Source organism: Taudactylus pleione, unplaced genomic scaffold (genome assembly GCF_031769625.1).
Source record: "Taudactylus pleione unplaced genomic scaffold, aTauple2 ptg000391l, whole genome shotgun sequence".
Lineage (NCBI taxonomy): Eukaryota > Metazoa > Chordata > Amphibia > Anura > Myobatrachidae > Taudactylus > Taudactylus pleione.
In genome coordinates this window covers 16,856,498-16,874,673 of record NW_028284792.1, presented here as the reverse complement: position 1 = coordinate 16,874,673, position 18,176 = coordinate 16,856,498, and the positions used below count along the sequence as shown (strand labels likewise).

The 18,176-nt window shown below is 44.3% G+C and overlaps 1 protein-coding gene across 1 annotated transcript in view; it reads right to left on the bottom strand.

Moving 5' to 3' along the window:
- LOC148507599 (multidrug and toxin extrusion protein 2-like) overlaps nt 1-18,176 on the bottom strand; it is a 156,312-nt gene that overhangs the window by 46,524 nt on the left and 91,612 nt on the right. Inside the window, exons 9-10 of the mRNA XM_088445879.1 lie at nt 15,512-15,579; nt 12,591-12,699 (exon numbers count right to left, since the gene is read on the bottom strand). Of these exons, the coding sequence (XP_088302005.1) occupies nt 12,591-12,699; nt 15,512-15,579 (177 nt within the window). The remainder of the gene's footprint in view (nt 1-12,590; nt 12,700-15,511; nt 15,580-18,176) is intronic.

Here is an 18,176-nt window from a genome sequence, read left to right as displayed (position 1 = left end):
TCCCTGAAGCATAGCTCAACTTTGATACACAATGAAATCATGTCGTTCAGATTAGTAGGAAGCTCTCGAGTGACTAGATCATCCTTTAGTTGGTCTGACAACCCATGCCAGAAGGCCGAGGTGAGGGCTTCCTCATTCCATTTGAGCTCTGATGCTAAAATTTGAAATTGCATGGCATATTGACTGACAGGATGGACCCCTTGACTCACTGTCATGATGTTTGATGATGCTGATACAGTACGCCCAGGTTCATCGAAAATCCTCCTGAAGGATGACACAAAGCCTGCGTAATTATCCAGCAGCGGATCTGAGCGCTCCCACATTGGGGAAGCCCATTCCAAGGCCTGGCCGGATAACAGAGAGACTATATAAGCCACTTTAGTTCTTGCAGTTAGAAAGTTGTCAGGCTGCAGGGTAAAATGTATGTCACACTGATTTAGGAATCCTCGGCAAAGTTTAGGGTTGCCAGCAAATTTACTTGGTAAAGGAAGATGTAAGCGGGGACATGATCTGCCTCCTGTATTCCCAGACGCTGATGCGGATGTAGATGCTGGTACTCCAGGGGTAGAAAAGGAAGTTTGCAAACTATCCTGTCGCTTGGACATCTCTTGCAGAAATTGAGCCATCTGATGCTGCATGTTTTCCAGATTTTCTAAACGACCAGAAATGCATCGGAACAAATCCACTCCTGACTCCTGATCCGTGGCCGGCTCCATGGGGCCAGTGCATGTATGTTCTGGGTTGTTTGTGGACCCGGGGTGGTAGCAGGAGCGATCACAGAAGCGGGTTTGAATAAAAAACTAGGTTTTTTAATATGTGCTTGAGTAGACATAAAATATGGCAGTAAATAAAAGTCCAGGAATATATAAATGTGCACAAGAGTTCTGTGGTTTGGAGTAATGGGTTAATGTCCAAGTAGAAACAATTAGAGCTGTCCAGGTGTGCAGGTAGTGAGACTGAAAATGATCAAGCAGGTATGCAGGTAGTGATGCAGGAAATAATAAGCCAGGTATGCAGGTAGTGAACTAAGGCAAATGAGCAGGATGTCAGCAGGCTCAGGCACTCAGGTATGGGCAAGGGTGATGGAGGAAGCAGGGTAGTCCAGCGGAAGCTAGGAGCTGACAGGCAGACTGGCAGACAGCGAATTCACAGGAACAGGATAAGCACAGAAAACTCCCTCTCAGCTAGGCTGAGATACATGTTGCACTGGCAAAGAAGGAAGGCACTGATCCTTCCTAAATACCCCATGCCGTGCTGTTACTGGCCGGAGGGAACATGTGACTCACCAGGATTGGCCAGCCGCATCACATGGCCAGAAGGCAAGATGGCGGTGCCCATGCCAGACGGAACGGAGACGCCACCAGGCCTTACCAGCGCAGGGGCCCAACAAGACAACAGGCCCGCACAACAACGCGCGCAGCCAAAGCCCCCCGCCAGACACCAGCTCCGCCACCAGACAGCCCGCGCCACAACGACCTCACAGGTAACACCCGCCTAGCACCATGCTGAAATACCCTGGCCGTGACAGTACCCCGCCCTTTTGGGGTGGCCTCAGGACACTCACCAGTCTTCTCCGGATGGGTAGAATGGAATCTCCTGATGAGTGTGGGAGCGTGGACATCACGAGCATCAGTCCAGCAACGTTCCTCTGGACCGTAACCTTTCCAGTCCAGCAAATACTGTAGATGACCTCTGCGTAGACGAGAGTCCAAGACCTGGGTGACCTCAAACTCAACTCCTCTCTCCATCTGGACTCGAGGAGAAGTAGGTAGAGCATTATGGAACTTATTCAGGACCAGGGGCTTTAATAAGGAAACATGGAAGGAATTAGGAATTTTTAGGTATCGGGTAACTGTAAATGGTAGGCCACTGGATTAATGACTTCTGTTATGGTGAAGGGACCAATGAAGCGGGGTGCAAATTTCATTGAAGGAACTCTTAGATGAAGTTTCCAGGTAGACAACCAGACCTGGTTTCCAACTTGCATGCGTGGAACTATTCTACACTTCTTATCAGCCTGGGGTTTATAGCGAGAGGATGCCTTCAACAAATCAGACCGTACTTGAGTCCAGATGGCAGCAAAATTCCGCACTGTGTCCTCCACGGCCGGAACATCAAAAACAGGCAGATTTCGGAATTCGGGAACACGAGGATGAAGGCCATAAAGAACCTGAAATGGCGTTTGGTTAATTGACGAGTGGTAGGAAGCATTATGTGCAAACTCGGCCCATGGCAGCAAGACAGCCCAATTGTCCTGGGAAGATGACAAAAAGATTCTTAGGAAAGTCTCTAGATCTTGATTAACTCTCTCAGTGGAGCCGTTGCTTTGCGGATGGTAGGCCGTGGAAAAGTTTAACTTCACTTGAAGAACAGAACACAAAGCCCTCCAGAATTTTGCAGTAAACTGCACACCACGGTCAGAGACAATTTCAGCAGGAAGGCCATGAAGACGAAATATGTGTTGGACGAACAACTGTGCCAGGTCAGGAGCAGAAGGTAACTTCTTCAACAGTATATAGTGAACCATCTTAGAGAATCGGTCTATTACAACCCAGATAGTATTGAAGCCTTGAGAGACTGGCAGATCTGTGATGAAATCCATGGAGAGATGCGTCCATGGACGTGATGGAGTAGGTAGTGGAAGCAATTCCCCAGCTGGAGCTTGTCATGATGATTTATGCTGGGCACAGGAGGAGCAGGAAGAGATGAACTCCATTATATCTGCCTTCATAGAAGGCCACCAATAGTGTCTTTTCAGGAACTCCAATGTCTTTCGAGTGCCTGAGTGTCCTGCGAAGCAAGAGGAATGTGCCCAAGTGAGAAGACGCTTCCTTAATTCCGGGGCCACAAACGATTTTCCTGTAGGAGGCTGAACTTGTAATGCGGAGAAACTTGATTCCAAGACAGGGGTATTGCTTTGATTTTCAGATTGATCATCACAGAGGAGAGATCTCGATAGGGCATCAGCCTTCTGATTAAGTGCTCCAGACCGGAAGGTCAGGGTGAACTGAAACCTGGCAAAGAATATTGCCCAGCGGGCCAAACGAGGACTCACACATTGAAGGTTTTTGAGAAATAGGAGATTTCTATGGTCCGTAAATACAGTAAATGGAAACTTGGCGCCTTCTAGCAAATATCTCCATTTCTTCAACGCCAACTTTACAGCTAGTAGTTCTTGCTCACCTATGGCGTAGTTCCTTTTGGCAGGTGAGAATTTTTTAGAAAAGAACCCACAAGGATGGACTCGGTTGTCCTCATAACATTGAGACAAGACTGCTCCCACAGCTTCAGATGATTCGTTTACTTCCAACAAAAAAGGCCTGTCCAGATCTGGTTGTCGAAGAACTGGTGCTGAGATAAAGGCCTGTTTTAGAAGATGAAAGGCAGACTCTGCCTCAGGTGACCATTGGGCAGGATTAGCGGGTCAAGGCTGTAATGGGAGCCAGCAATGTAGAAATTTCCTTAATGAAGCATCTACATCTATAATAATTGGCGAAGCCCAACAATCTCTGGATGGCTTTCAGTGTCTGAGGTCGGGTCCAACCCAGAATTGCTTGTACCTTCTTGGGGTCCATTTCTAAACTGGAGCCAGAAATTACATAGCCGAGAAAAGGTACACTGGGCACTCCAAAGACACACTTCTCCAGTTTGCAGTAAAGGTGGTTCTCTCTCAAACGGGTCAAAACTTCTTTAACATGTTCATGAAGTTTAGCTACAGAGGATGAAAAAATCAGTATATCGTCCAGATAGACAACAACTGAAACATATAACAGGTCCCGGGAAATCTAATTAACGAAACTCTGAAAGACAGCAGGGGCATTGCACAATCCAAAAGGCATTAATAAATATTCAAAATGTCCATCTCTGGTATTAAAAGCGGTCTTCCATTCATCGCCAGCTCGAATACGAATGAGATTATAAGCCCCTCTCAGATCTAATTTAGAAAAAATGACAGAGCCCTTGACCCTATCAATCAACTCAGTAATCAGGGGAAGAGGATATCGATTCTTTACAGTAATGTCATTAAGGCCTCGATAATCGATACATGGTCTTAAACCACCGTCCTTCTTGCCAACGAAGAAAAACCCAGCTCCGGCAGGTGAAGTAGAGGGGCGAATGAACCCCTTTGCCAGGTTGTCATGGCTTGAGTCTCAGGCAAGGACAGCGGATAGGTACGACCACGAGGTGGTATCTTATCAGGTATCAAATAAATTGGACTGTCCCATTCCCTATGACGAGGTAATATATTTGCTTGCTGCTCAGAGAACACGTCGGCAAACATCTGATATTCCTTGGGAATGGCAGAAGAAACTAATGGAACTGTCTTTCTTACAGGTCGAATTTTTGGAAGACAGGATTTCTGACAGTCCATACCCCAAGAGAGAATCTGCATAGAACTCCAATCAATCCTGGGATAATGTTGACGCAACAAGGGCAGACCAAGCCAAATTTCTTGAGAGGCCTCCGATATCACCAGGAATTTTAAGGACTCAGAATGAAGTGCCCCAATTCGGACCAACACTGGTTGAGTCTCCTTGGTGACTATCCCGTTAGTTAGAGGTCGTCCGTCTATAGAGGTCAGAGAGATGGCATGATTGAGAGACAAACAGGGAATCTGAAATTTATCTATGAAACTAGACGTTATGAAATTTCCGGCTGCTCCCGAGTCAAGTAGAGCAGTAGCAAAGACAGGTTTGGGTTTAAGATCCAAAGCTAGAGTAATCGTGAATTCTTTAATTTTTGGAGACGGGCTCATAACTCCTAACTTGATGTCTCCAGGATCAGTTAGGATTTGGCATTTCACGGTTTATGGAGGCAGGAGATCAGCAGGTGACCGGACTCTCCGCAGTACAGACAGAGGTTCTTTTGTATTCTTCTCTGACGTTCTTCTTTGGAGAGGTGTGTATGATTCACCTGCATAGGCTCCTCTTCAGTAGGAGATGGAATGGGATGGGTAGAAATGGAGGGGGCAAATGACCTTTGCCGGTCAGTTCTGTGTTTTTCAGCCTGATGTTCCCTGAAGCGTAGGTCAACTTTGATACACAACGAAATCATGTAGTTCAGATTAGTAGGAAGCTCTCGAGTGACTAGATCATCCTTTAGTCGGTCTGACAACCCATGCCTGAAGGCCGAGGTGAGGGCTTCCTCATTCCATTTGAGCTCTGATGCTAAAATTTGAATTTGCACGGCATATTGACTGACAGGACGGACCCCTTGTCTCAGTGTCATGATGTTTGATGATGCTGATACAGTACGCCCAGGTTCATTGAAAATCCTCCTGAAGGATGACACAAAGCCTGCGTAATTATCCAGCAGCGGATCTGAGCGCTCCCAGAGTGGGGAAGCCCATTCCAAGGCCTGGCCGGATAACAGAGAGACTATACAAGTCACTTTAGTTCTTGCAGTTAGAAAGTTGTCAGGCTGCAGGGTAAAATGTATGTCACACTGATTTAGGAATCCTCGGCAGAGTTTAGGGTTGCCGTCAAATTTACTTGGTAAAGGAAGATGTAAGCGGGGAGATGATCTGCCTCCTGTATTCCCAGGCGCTGATGCGGATGTAGATGCTGGTACTCCAGGGGTAGAAAAGGAAGTTTGCAAACTATCCTGTCGCTTGGACATCTCTTGCAGAAATTGAGCCATCTGATGCTGCATGTTTTCCAGATTTTCTAAACGACCAGAAATGCACTGGAACAAATCCACTCCTGACTCCTGATCCGTGGCCGGCTCCATGGGGCCAGTGCAAACTGTTATGTTCTGGGTTGTTTGTGGACCCGGGGTGGTAGCAGGAGCGATCACAGAAGCGGGTTTGAATAAAAAACTAGGTTTTTTAATATGTGCTTGAGTAGACATAAAATATGGCAGTAAATAAAAGTCCAGGAATATATAAATGTGCACAAGAGTTCTGTGGTGGGAGTAATGTGTTAATGTCCAAGTAGAAACAATTAGAGCTGTCCATGTGTGCAGGTAGTGAGACTGAAAATGATCAAGCAGGTATGCAGGTAGTGATGCAGGAAATAATAAGCCAGGTATGCAGGTAGTGAACTAAGGCAAATGAGCAGGATGTCAGCAGGCTCAGGCACTCAGGTATGGGCAAGGGTGATGGAGGAAGCAGGGTAGTCCAGCGGAAGCTAGGTGCTGACAGGCAGACTGGCAGACAGCGAATTCACAGGAACAGGATAAGCACAGAGAACTCCCTCTCAGCTAGGCTGAGATCCACGTTGCACTGGCAAAGAAGGAAGGCACTGACCCTTCCTAAATACCCCATGCCGTGCTGTTACTGGCCGGAGGGAACATGTGACTCACCAGGATTGGCCAGCCGCATCACATGGCCAGAAGGCAAGATGGCGGCGCCCATGCCAGATGGAACGGAGACGCCGCCAGGCCTTACCAGCGCAGAGTGACAACAGGCCCACACAACAACGCGCGCAGCCAAAGTCCGCCACCAGACAGCCCGCACCACAACGACCTCACAGGTAACACCCGCCTAGCGCCATGCTGAAATACCCTGGCCGTGACACAACCAGCCTGTACTGCTGACCATCAGATTGAGACAGATAAGTACATGTGTATACTCACTGTAGAAGGCAACTGAGTAGAGGCTATGTTAGATTCTGGTAGCCTGGTTACACTTATGAAAGCTGAACTGGTGAACACCTTGAAGCGTAAGGGGAAAACTGTTGGTGTGACCTGCATACATGGGGATACCCGGTATTATGTTACTGCAGAAGTGAACATAGAAACACCATGTGGTTCTGCGGTAGTCTCTGTGGGCTTGGTACACGGCTTAATGTATGATGCAATATTGGGGAGAGACTTTGCTCACTTCTGGAAGTTGTGGAAAAGCCGATTTTGCCCAGAGGTAAATCACCCTGACTCGTTTGAGAGGGTTACTGATGTAGTAGCAGAGTCAGAGATGTTCCCTTTTTCTAGTATGATTGGTGAACTAGAGAATGCGGAGCATGGTGGTGGCTCGCCAAGTGGTGTGCCTCCCACTGAGGTGGGTAGTGTTGTTGTGCCAGTTGATCATCTGCCTGGTTTAGAGGTCAGAAGAGATGTCTTTGCCGTGGAGCAGTTGAATGACCCTTCTCTGGTAAAAGCCAGGGAGAATGTCAAGGTGATCAATGGTAAACCCATAGACCCCGATAGTCCTTTGTCATATCCTCACATGTCAGTATGTCAGGATTTGTATCCGGTGACTAAGAAGGGGGAAGATATTGTGGAACAATTAATAGTTCCCAAAGCATACAGAAGAACAGTATTAGATCTGGCCCATGGTCATATAACGACTGGCCACCTAGGGGTAGAGAAAAATATTGAGCGAATTGTGCAGAGGGGGCCCGGGGTCCATAAAGAGGTATCTGACTATTGTGCATCCTGCCCTGAATGTCAGTATCATGCTCCAAGGCCACATTTCAAAAGTCCCCTGGTTCCGTTACCCATTATTGAGGTTCCGTTTGAAAGAATAGCTATGGATTTGGTTGGGCCATTAATGAAATCGGCCCGGGGCCATCCATATATTCTGGTGATAATGGATTACGCTACTAGGTACCCGGAAGCGATACCATTCCGCAATACGTCAACCAAGACCATTTCTAGAGAATTAGTACATGTCTTTAGCAGGTTGGGAATACCTAAGGAGATCTTGACTGACCAAGGTACCCCATTTATGTCAAAAGTCATGAAGGAGTTATGCCGCCTGTTTAAAATTGACCATTTAAGAACCTCTGTGTACCATCCCCAGATCGATGGGTTAGTGGAGAGGTTTAATAAAACTTTAAAACACATGCTAAGGAAAGTTGTGGACAAAGATGGTAGAAATTGGGATTACTTGTTACCTTATTTGCTGTTGGCCATAAGAGAGGTTCCCCAATCCTCCACAGGGTTTTACCCTTTTGATTTATTGTATGGGAGACAACCAAGGGGGTTACTTGACATTGCCAAAGAGACACAAGAGGGGCAGTCCAGTCCGTATAAAACAGTTATTGAGCATGTTTCTCAAATGCAATAAAGATTTGCTGCTGTGGTGACGATAGTAAGAGAGCACTTAGAATAGGCACAGCAGAGGGTATACAACCGCAATGCTCGCTTACATACCTTTGCTCCTGGTGACAGAGTGTTGGTGTTGGTTCCCACAGTAGAAAGTAAACTTTTGTCTAAATGGCAAGGACCCTTTGAAATATTAGAAAAAGTGGGGCAGGTCAATTATAAAGTTTACCAGCCGGGGAAAAGAAAGCCAGAACAGATATACCATGTAAATCTTATAAAACCCTGGATAGAGCAGCACTGTCAGCCGTCCAAGCCTCTCCAGTAAACCCAGGGCCCATGGTACCTGAAGTGACAGTGGCAAAAACCCTGTCAGCCAGTCAACAGCAGAAAGTTAAGGAATTTCTGATCAGAAATAGGGTGCTGTTTTCTGACCTACCAGGGAAAACCATGATCATCAAACATGACATAATCACTGACGCAGGGGTTAAGTTTAACCTAAAGCCCTATACGTTACCAGAAGCCCAAAGCGAATCAGTGTCAAAGGAAATAAACATTTTTTACAGTTGGGTGTAATTGAAGAATCACATAGTGAGTGGTCAAGTCCCATTGTGCTCATTCCAAAACCCGACGAGAGTGTGCGATTCTGCAATGACTTCCGGAAATTGAACAGTGTGTCAAAGTTCGATTCCTACCCTATGCCTAGGGTGGATGAACTAATTGAAAGGCTGGGGACAGCCAGATATATAACTACTCTTGACTTAACCAAAGGGTATTGGCAAGTGTTGTTAACTGAGAACGCCAAAGAAAAGACAGCTTTTTCTGCACCAGAGGGGTTGTTTTAATACAAGATGTTGCCCTTTGGGCTACATGTGGCACCGGCTACCTTTCAAAGAATGATGGATAGGATTCTAAGGCCCCATAGACAGTATGCTGCTGCTTATCTAGATGATGTGATCATTCATAGTCCTGATGGGCTGTCTCACTTGCCCAGAGTACAAGCAGTGTTGGACTCCATCTATAAGGCAGGTTTGACAGCCAACCCTAAAAAGTGTTGTCTGGGGATGGAAGAAGTAAAGTGTCTTGGGTACACCATTGGCAGAGGTTTGATAAAGCCACAGCTCAATAAGATTGAAGCAATACAAAACTGGCCACGACCCCTGAATAAGAAGCAGGTGAGAGCCTTCTTAGGGATCACTGGGTATTATAGGAGGTTTATACCCAATTTTGCCACCATTGCAGTCCCACTGACTGACCTTACCAAGGGCAAACAGAAAGTTATGGTGGAATGGGGTCCTGAAGCAGAGAAGGCTTTCCAGGAGTTAAAAATAGCGTTATGTACCCAACCAGTTCTGATTACCCTTGATTTTGACAGAGAGTTTGTTGTACAAACTGATGCGTCAGATGTAGGCGTTGAAGCGGTCCTGTCCCAAAGCAAAGAGGATGAAGAACAACCGATTTTTTTCTTGAGCCCGAAATGAAATGTACATGAGAGAAACTATGCTACGGTCGACAAATAAGCATTGGCCATAAAGTGGGCATTAGAAGCTCTCAGGTACTACTTGGTGGGAAGAAAGTTCAGATTGATCACTGACCATGCCCCTCTGAAGTGGGTGTCAGAAAACAAGGACAGTAATGCGAGAATAACGAGATGGTTCTTGGTGTTACAAACCTTTACATTTATGGTAGGCCAGGAAGCCAGCTGGCCAATGCAGATGCTTTGTCAGGTGTCCATTGTTTGGGGGCTGCAGTTGTTCCACCCCACAGGTCGAAACAAAGGGGGGGGGGATATGTGATAGAAGCACTGGAGAAGTGTGGAATGGCTGCTATATATGTCCCAGATTCCTGTCATATGTGTTCTGAAACCCCCAGGAGAAGTCTGTTTGGGAAAAACAGACTAGAAATGTTGGCTTTAGAGAAAAGCCAGAATGGGTCCTGGGGGTGTGGATGTGAAGAGAGGGAGGGCTCCATCCATAGGCCACTCCAGGTTTTGGGCTTTTCAGCCTAGTAACAGGCTCATTAGGGCTTGCAGCTGGACGTGGCTAATATAAGCTGGGTTTGTTTGTGGCTGAGTGTCTCACACCTGGGAGAGCAGGCAGACTAGCCTTTTCAGAGACACTTGGTTACTTTCCTTGTAAGTACTGTGCATGTGTTTTGTTGATGGTGAGGGCAATAGGCCCTACCATTATTATAGAGAGGGAATCTGTTGTGTAGCTTGTGCCCAGCCGGGCTAGGACTTATGTTTATGTTTATATCCATTTGGCACAATAAAGACTGGCGTCGACCAGTTTGTACGAGAACCCCTGACTTGTGTCCTGTTTCTACGGCTGCTGTGTGTGTAAAGAGGGAGTCCACCTACCCCAGGAGAGGGACCCTATCCCGACTGTGTCACAATATATATATATATATATATATATAAAATGTATATATTCTGCATATTGCTGTTACACATTTGCCACTTGTTGTTCTACCTGACCAACAAATTAAGAACTGGTTAAGCTGTACCACTTGTGGACTAACAGCCACCAGCATCAATAACTGCGTTGCATACGTAACACCACATGCATCTTGGCCAAGCACATTATACCATGGTTTAACTATTGTCTGGAAGACTACTGCTCCCAGCACAATCTACTTGTGCATTATAGTTACAGTTTACTCTTACCCAACCTGCTGTCACCCCGATACTCTGCTAATATACTTTATGGTAATTTCTTTTCAGAAATTGTTATTCCCTTATTCTCCTATGTTCATCATTGATGTCAAGGTTGGTGCAGTTGCGTCTTATATGTCAGAATGGCCACCTGGTATTTAATTAACCGAGTTTGAGAAAAGGTAGATAAGTATTAAAATCAAATGGTATGATGTGTTTACATGTTCTCAGTTATGTCTCTTCTTCAATGAAGACTTCCAGGTCGTGAAAAAATATCTTGTGGGTGCTTGCATCTACCTCTGCCATATTGTTTCCTTCTGTTTGTTTGATTTTGTTTTCTCACGCTGATATAAGGTTTTTGTGTTCTGATGCTTTTTCCAGTTCCAGTAGTCAGATTTGTATTTTTCCAGACCTTTGTGGTATTTATTTTGTTTTCTTTTTACCACATCTTCTATTTTGAATCTAATTTTTTTGTCCATTGTTGCATTGTTTTGAAATGTTCTATTTCTTGTAATGATCCACAATTCCTTTTCCAGTATTCCAGTGTTTTTGGGGAATAGACCCAGTGATACTCTTTTCAGAAATAGGGAGCACATTTGCCTACGATTGAATCCCATTCTTCCATAAATACTTTGGGCCTGATGCAGAGATAATCGGAATTGCAGAGCTGCACACAAGTGGCTGTGCAATTCTCTCCATCTAAAATGCTTATGTGGAAGGAGGTTTCTGTAGGAAACAGACACCTCCTTGCTGCTTCGGCGTTGCCAGCACTGCAACCAAGTTCGCTGCCTGGGATCACCATCGCAACTATCGCTAACATCAGTTGCGATGGTTGCCCCTTTGGCCAGCCTGTGGTAGCTGAAGCTTACCACAGCCTTACTGGGGCCTGGCAGTTGTGAGGACAGAAATACGCATCCACCGACGCAGACCCTGACCTCGTCCCTCCCGGAAATCGGGTAACAAGTACCCGGGAACGGTGGCCAGCTTTGCCCCCACTCCTCCCAAATACCGCAGCATGTCAATCATGCGGCTTGAGGGGGTCTGCGAGCAAGTTTGCAAGACCCGTTCTGCACATACGCAAAACGAGTCTTGCACATGCGCAGACCCTAAACCATTAGAGATGTACTCTAACCATTGGGTTACATCTCTGAATCAGGCCCAATGTTTTCTAGATTGAATGTAGGGTTCTTGAAATACTCAGAGCTTGTGGTAGTAAAGGGGTTACATATATTTTTTCAATGTAATAATTTCCCAATATTATTTAACTTTATTACTTAATAATGTTTTTAGTTTTAAAAACTGGGTGTAGACATTTTCTTGTAGCACATATTTCTTCTGTTTCGTTTTTATTTTTAAAAAGGGCACACACATCAACAGGAATTTCTTAAAAATAATTGGTCCGTCCTTTCCACCACGTACTCTGGTCTCCTCCTACAATCTAAAAAAATACTGGTGTTCACTTGTTGCACTACAAGTGCCAGCATGCACATAATGCCCACTTAATATAATGTAAAAATTGTATTCTTAGTAGAATCATACAGTAACTTGGACCCAATAATATATTCATAAAATAAATTTGCTCCATAAAGGTTATTAACTCATAAGTGTGTAAAGTTTGAAAATGGATTTGAGGCTAAATTCCAGTGGTTTTGCCTTTGATAAATCTAGCAGTTTGTAACACGCCCAATAAAAAGGCTGAAAACTTGCGAGTGTAACAAATCGCTGCTTGATAGATCTGACCCACCTGATATCCTTAGAACACCAGGCAATCTGAATAAACTGAGAATTACAGGAGAGTATGTACTTGAGATATACCAAGGGGTACTACAAGTCTGATTGATTGAACATTTTGTTTTTTGTCCTACCTTTTTCTTAATAAATATGCTCCAGTATTTTCATTTATCAATTACCTTTTTTCATATACAATTTCTTACCTGCAAAACAAATTTCTTACCTGCGAAACAAAGTGCAACTTTGCAGGACTTTTTGGCTTGATCAGGATTTCCAGCTCCTAAAGCATTTCCTATCCTGACACTGGCAGCTGTGGCAATGCCATAGGGAAGCTGTTAAAGTTTTTTACAAAATACATTAGGTGCAAAGAAATGTAATCACATTTAAAACTGATAAAATAATTTTATTTTACCTAAATCTTTTAAAAACATGTAAATATAGTTATAGGAATACATATATAACAAAAGAAAAACAAATTGGTTAGCTAGCCTGGTGTTAACAATAATGTCATGGTAAAAATTCCCCAAATTATAATTATAATTTTATCTTAAAATAATTATTACTTATTCAGCTTATTAAACATTTATATTATGAAGTAATTCCTGGATAGATAGATGTAATTAAAATAGAAAAGTAACATTTTGCACCATATGATGCTTGGCGTGATCTAGATATTCTGCCATTGATAGCGATTCACACTTTTTCCTGAATTTTAGATCTTATTCTCATCATACAGTAGTTGCATACAAATTCACTTACAGTACACCAGGCATACTAGATAAGTACTTTTCACGATCGCGGGGGGTAGCGAAGGCTGGTCGGTGCATGCGCAGCCACCTTGTCACTGTATTTTTTGCAAAAAACACAGTGATAAGGCTGCGGAGGGGATTCGCAGGGACAGAGGGCCTGATTCAGAGCCGGACGCTATTTGCGCTCGCTCGTTCAGAAAAAGGGGCCGGCTATTTAAATTAAGCGCTCGCTTTGCGGTCTGTTGACGCCTCTATGTCTGAGCGAGCGAACGAAACATGCGCTCGCTATTTTGTAAAGACGCCCCCTGGCCGCTCGCATCCTACGTCATCTCCGCTATTTATTAGATTAATCGAGTACATCGAAAGGCGTCTGAACTGCTCGCAGTGCTTGTGGTAGGATTTTCCTACCGCAATCATGCAAACAGTTCAGGCTAAGAAACAACCAAGTGACGTGGTCAATGACGCTGCTTTGTTAATTATGCACAGCCTTAAAACGCCCGTTTTGACCGTTTGGCACGCCTGCGTTCGGATCACCACTCCCCGTTTTCAAGCACCTTCCCCTGTTACCACCCACAAACGCCTCATCATGTCACTCAAATTAGCAGGCACTCGCTATTTTGCGAGCGCTCGATTTCCGACCGCAATGACTGGTTGACACATGCGCATTACAACCCATACGCATGCGCAGATGTGCGAACATCGCTCGGAGCGAACGAGCGGCCGCTTACGAGCGGCTCTGAATCAGGCCCAGAGCTTTATCGCAAACTCTGTCCCTGCAAGAGATTTTTAATAAATCCCTGTGATATTGCCTGAATTCGAAATGCAAATCTGGCCCTGATTCAGAGCCGGACACTCTGACAGAGCACTCGCTCTGCATCAGGGCCGTCCTTCCTAATTTTAGAGCAGCCTCCTGGCCGCTCGCATAGCTGTGGGTGACCACCCACAGCTATAGCGAGCGGCCAAAAAGATGGTCGCGATGGTCAAGACCATCGCGACCATCGGGCTTGCGATGAGACCCTTGTGGTAGGGTCTCGTTGCCGCAAGCCTCTATCAGAGCCGAGAGCACTCCCACAGACATCACTTGTGATGTCAGTGGGGCCGGCCCCAGACTGTAGGCGTTCCCATGGGAACGGCTCCGTCTGGCCAGCCACATCCCCGGCACGCCCACCAAAGGGGGCGTGCTGTCACTCACCATCGACAGCACGCCCCCTTTGGCACGAGACCCATAGTCTCCACTGCAGCTCAGCACACGGTGTGTGCTGGGCTGCTGTGAGGGAGGGAGAGCGGCGCCGGACCCGGGCCCCCTCCGGGCCCCTCAGGAAGCCCAGGCCCCGGTAATCTGTACCCGCTCCCCCCCCTCTCGGCGCCCCTGCTCGCGCATGCGCACGATGGAGCCGCCTCCATCGTGCGCATGCGCACTGGCTTAACATCGACCCGCTTGTGAGCGCTCAGCGCTCGCGAGCGGGTCTGAATTAGGCCCTCTGTCGGTAATATCACACTACAATCTGTATTTTAATGCGGATTGTAGTAAATAGGGCTCTGGCGAGATGCTTGTCGTGGATAAGTCGCAAGTGCATGGAGCACCAAATGGGGTTAAATTGGTGTAATTTGAGCAAAGGTGAATGTGCACACATCTGTAGTCCATTTAGGGCCGAGTTTAGGAGTAAAGTAAACTAAGAGGTGCAATATAGGACCTTGACAAAACTAACTGAAGGAGTCCAGGGTGTCATTTCTTATAGTTATATAGCAATATGCTATATCATATTCTTACTTATATGATATAGTTTGTATTATTTGGTTAGGCAGCCATTTCCATGATTATGTATAAATCATGAGCCTTCTTATGGATTTTCTTACACTGCTCCCCAGTGGTTTGACTCCACTTGTCTCTAAAACACTTGTTTCTATTTTTGTTTTCATCATGTCTTTACTATATACTTACTGATTCCAAACAAACAACATGAAACAAAAAAAATAACTGTAGGTATGAACTTTGCTGATTTTATATTTAGTTTATATTGTTATTTGGCTCTAATAAAAAAATAAATAAATAAATAATATGAAGTGAGAAAAAATATTAACTAAACTAATAATAATAATAATAATAATAATAATAATAATAATAATAATAAAAAAAGTCTAGTAGCTCATGGTGTAGATTAGGTTCTTTGGTAGGTCCTTCTAGTACACTACATACTATATATGTCTCCATGGAGTTTAAGATGTTGCTTCTTCACTATACCAGGATTTGCCATAACTTTTGTGTAAAGCATACCGAAAATAGTTTATGCTTATCATTTTCAGCAGCGACAGTTATACCCAAGTGTATAATATTATAAATAATTGTGCAGCATAAATTTACAATTAGCATAATACAGTAGTCGAAATTGCTCACCATAGTAGCCATTGTTACAAACTGCAACATTATGGCCTGACCTCCAAGCTCCACCGCATTGATAATCCCTAACAAAAAATACAGTTTACAGGTTGTGTTAATTTAAATATATTTAGTCCTACCATCATAAAAACATGTTTTTTTTTAATTTTAGAAATGTTATCATACAATATATTTAGAAATAACATCAGCAAAAAAAAAAAAAAAAATCAGAAAATGCTTGTTTTAACATTTATAAATGAAGCAGACACAGCAGTAAAGGATTTTCTTTAACATTTATTTAATTGGGTGAGCGACATGGGAGTTAAAGAACGAGAAACAAGTAAGGAAGGGGATAAGGAGGAGTAGCCCTGAATGAGATGTAGTTCAATAAAACAAAAACATACAGTAAATGATAGGGAGTAATTAAAGATAGCAAGTTAATTAAAGAGAGAAAGGTAAATAAATATTATAAGTTGCCAAAGGTTCCCTGATCTTTTTAAAAAATTTGCTGAGCTGTTTATAGTAGAAGTCATGTATTCCATATGGTGGTAAGTAAGTATACCATATTTATTTAACCACCGGGACAATAGTAGTGGGAGTTTGATATTTCCAGCAGGTGAAATTATATGACAAATAAGCTTATGTTGGTATTTTGTTATTCCTGGGGGAATCAGAAACCGTAAAAATTACTTAGGAGTTAATGGATGATCGGTATGAATAATAGTGTCTGGTTTCTTATCATCGACCAATAGCTTGATACTTTGGGACAAGCCCATCATATGTGCAAATAGGTTCCAGGAACCAAGAACCCTCTCCAACACCTATTAGAGATATCAGGTAATATTGTTCACGAACAGGACATAGGGCCTGATTCAGTAGTGGACGGAATTGCAAAGCTCCACGCAAGCAGCTTTGCAATTCCATCCTTGCAATTATGTTAGTGCAGCAGGAGGCATTATGCAGCAGACTGTCAATCACTGACAGTCTGCTGCCGCTCTGCGTGCGATCATGCAGAACCCATTCTGCACATGTGCAAAACAGGTCCTGCACCCTGCTCTTACGTGCAATTCTGAATGAGGCCCATAGTGCAAATGGTACAAAAGCTTCTTAACGCACAACAATCTTGTAGAGCTATGCTCACAGATTTCAAAGCACTGTTTCCTGTTTATGGGTAATGCTAATTAATGGGTTCACCAGTTGAAGACCCAGAGACAGAGAACTCTGCATATACGGGCATATTTATTGTTATTATTATTATTATTATTATAATAATTATTATTTTTACTAAAATATTGTGAAAAGGTGTGTTTACACCTGTTGCACATTATTTTAGTTTCACCTAAATGTACTAAAGGCCAATTGTAGGAATATTTTAAAAAATTTCCTCCAAGCCCTAATTCTAACATTTTTTCAAATCATTGTAATGGGTAATGCGATTTGCTTAGATATGCTAAAGCGCAGGGAAGTGATTCGCAGAGACAGAGCTTTCACGCAATCTCTGATCCCTCATACAATATTTGAAACATTCTTGCGCTGTATTCAAATATAGCATTGCATATTTGTTTGGGCAAATTTATGGTATCCCATCTGCATCTAAGATTTGGATTGTTGTAAATATGCCCCATAGTAGGGAGACATGTCCAAGAGTAGAGATGTCTTTTTTTAAAAAGGGATTCAAATATGCTGAGTGACCTAACCATAAGAGTGGATTGTTGAGATACGTGAACATTCCTGATTTATAGAACCTGGTAAAACTGTTTCTGCAAAATATTTAATGATTCTAAAAGATCTGCAAATTGAAGACAATATAATAAACTGATAAAGAGAGGGCCATTACAAGATGAGCCTTTACATCGATAGGACAATGGCCCTCATTCAGAGGCGCTCGCAAAATGCGAGCGGTCACTCTGAATGAGGGCGGCTGCTTGGGTTTTGAAGTGCGGCCTCCTGGTTGCTAGCTAAGGTGTGGGTTACCACCCACAGCTCTAGCGACCGACCAGGTTGATGGTCGCGATGGTCAAGACTTTCGCGACCATCAGGGCTTGCGACGAGACCCTAAAGTTGGGTCTCGGCAACTGCAAGCCCCAGGGAGCTTCCTGCTCTGATTGAGCAGGAAGCTCCCCACTGACATCACTGCTGATGTCAGTGCGGCCGCCCACAAAACGGCAGGCGTTTGTGAAATCACCCCCCCCGCCACGCCTACAAAACGGGGCGAGCTGTCGATCAGCATCAACAGCCGCCACTTTTGTAGTGAGCTCTGGAGTGAGAGAATTTCTCTCTCGCTCCAGGGCTTGCGCACATGCAGTGCGCCCGCTGCACGGGCGCAGGGCCTAAACATCGACGCTTGCGAGCGGGTCTGAATGAGGTCCAATGTGTGGTACACAACCACAACACATAAGTGAGTGATAGCCACCTAAACTATTTTAATTCAAAATGAACCTATGCTTAAGAAATTAAATATACTGTAAAGTTTAGCCAAGGTTAAGGGGCCTATCCATTAGCAGATGTATTTCTGAGCGATGAAAAACAAAAGATATCCTTTGAAAATTCCAGTGGCTGTGCTGCATGATATCTGTCATGTACATGACAGATTTTGGCAAACGACGAGCAATGAACGATATTGCATTACATCATTCATGGAGTGGATTTTTTTCTCTGCAGCGCTCTGTAGCTGCTTCTAATA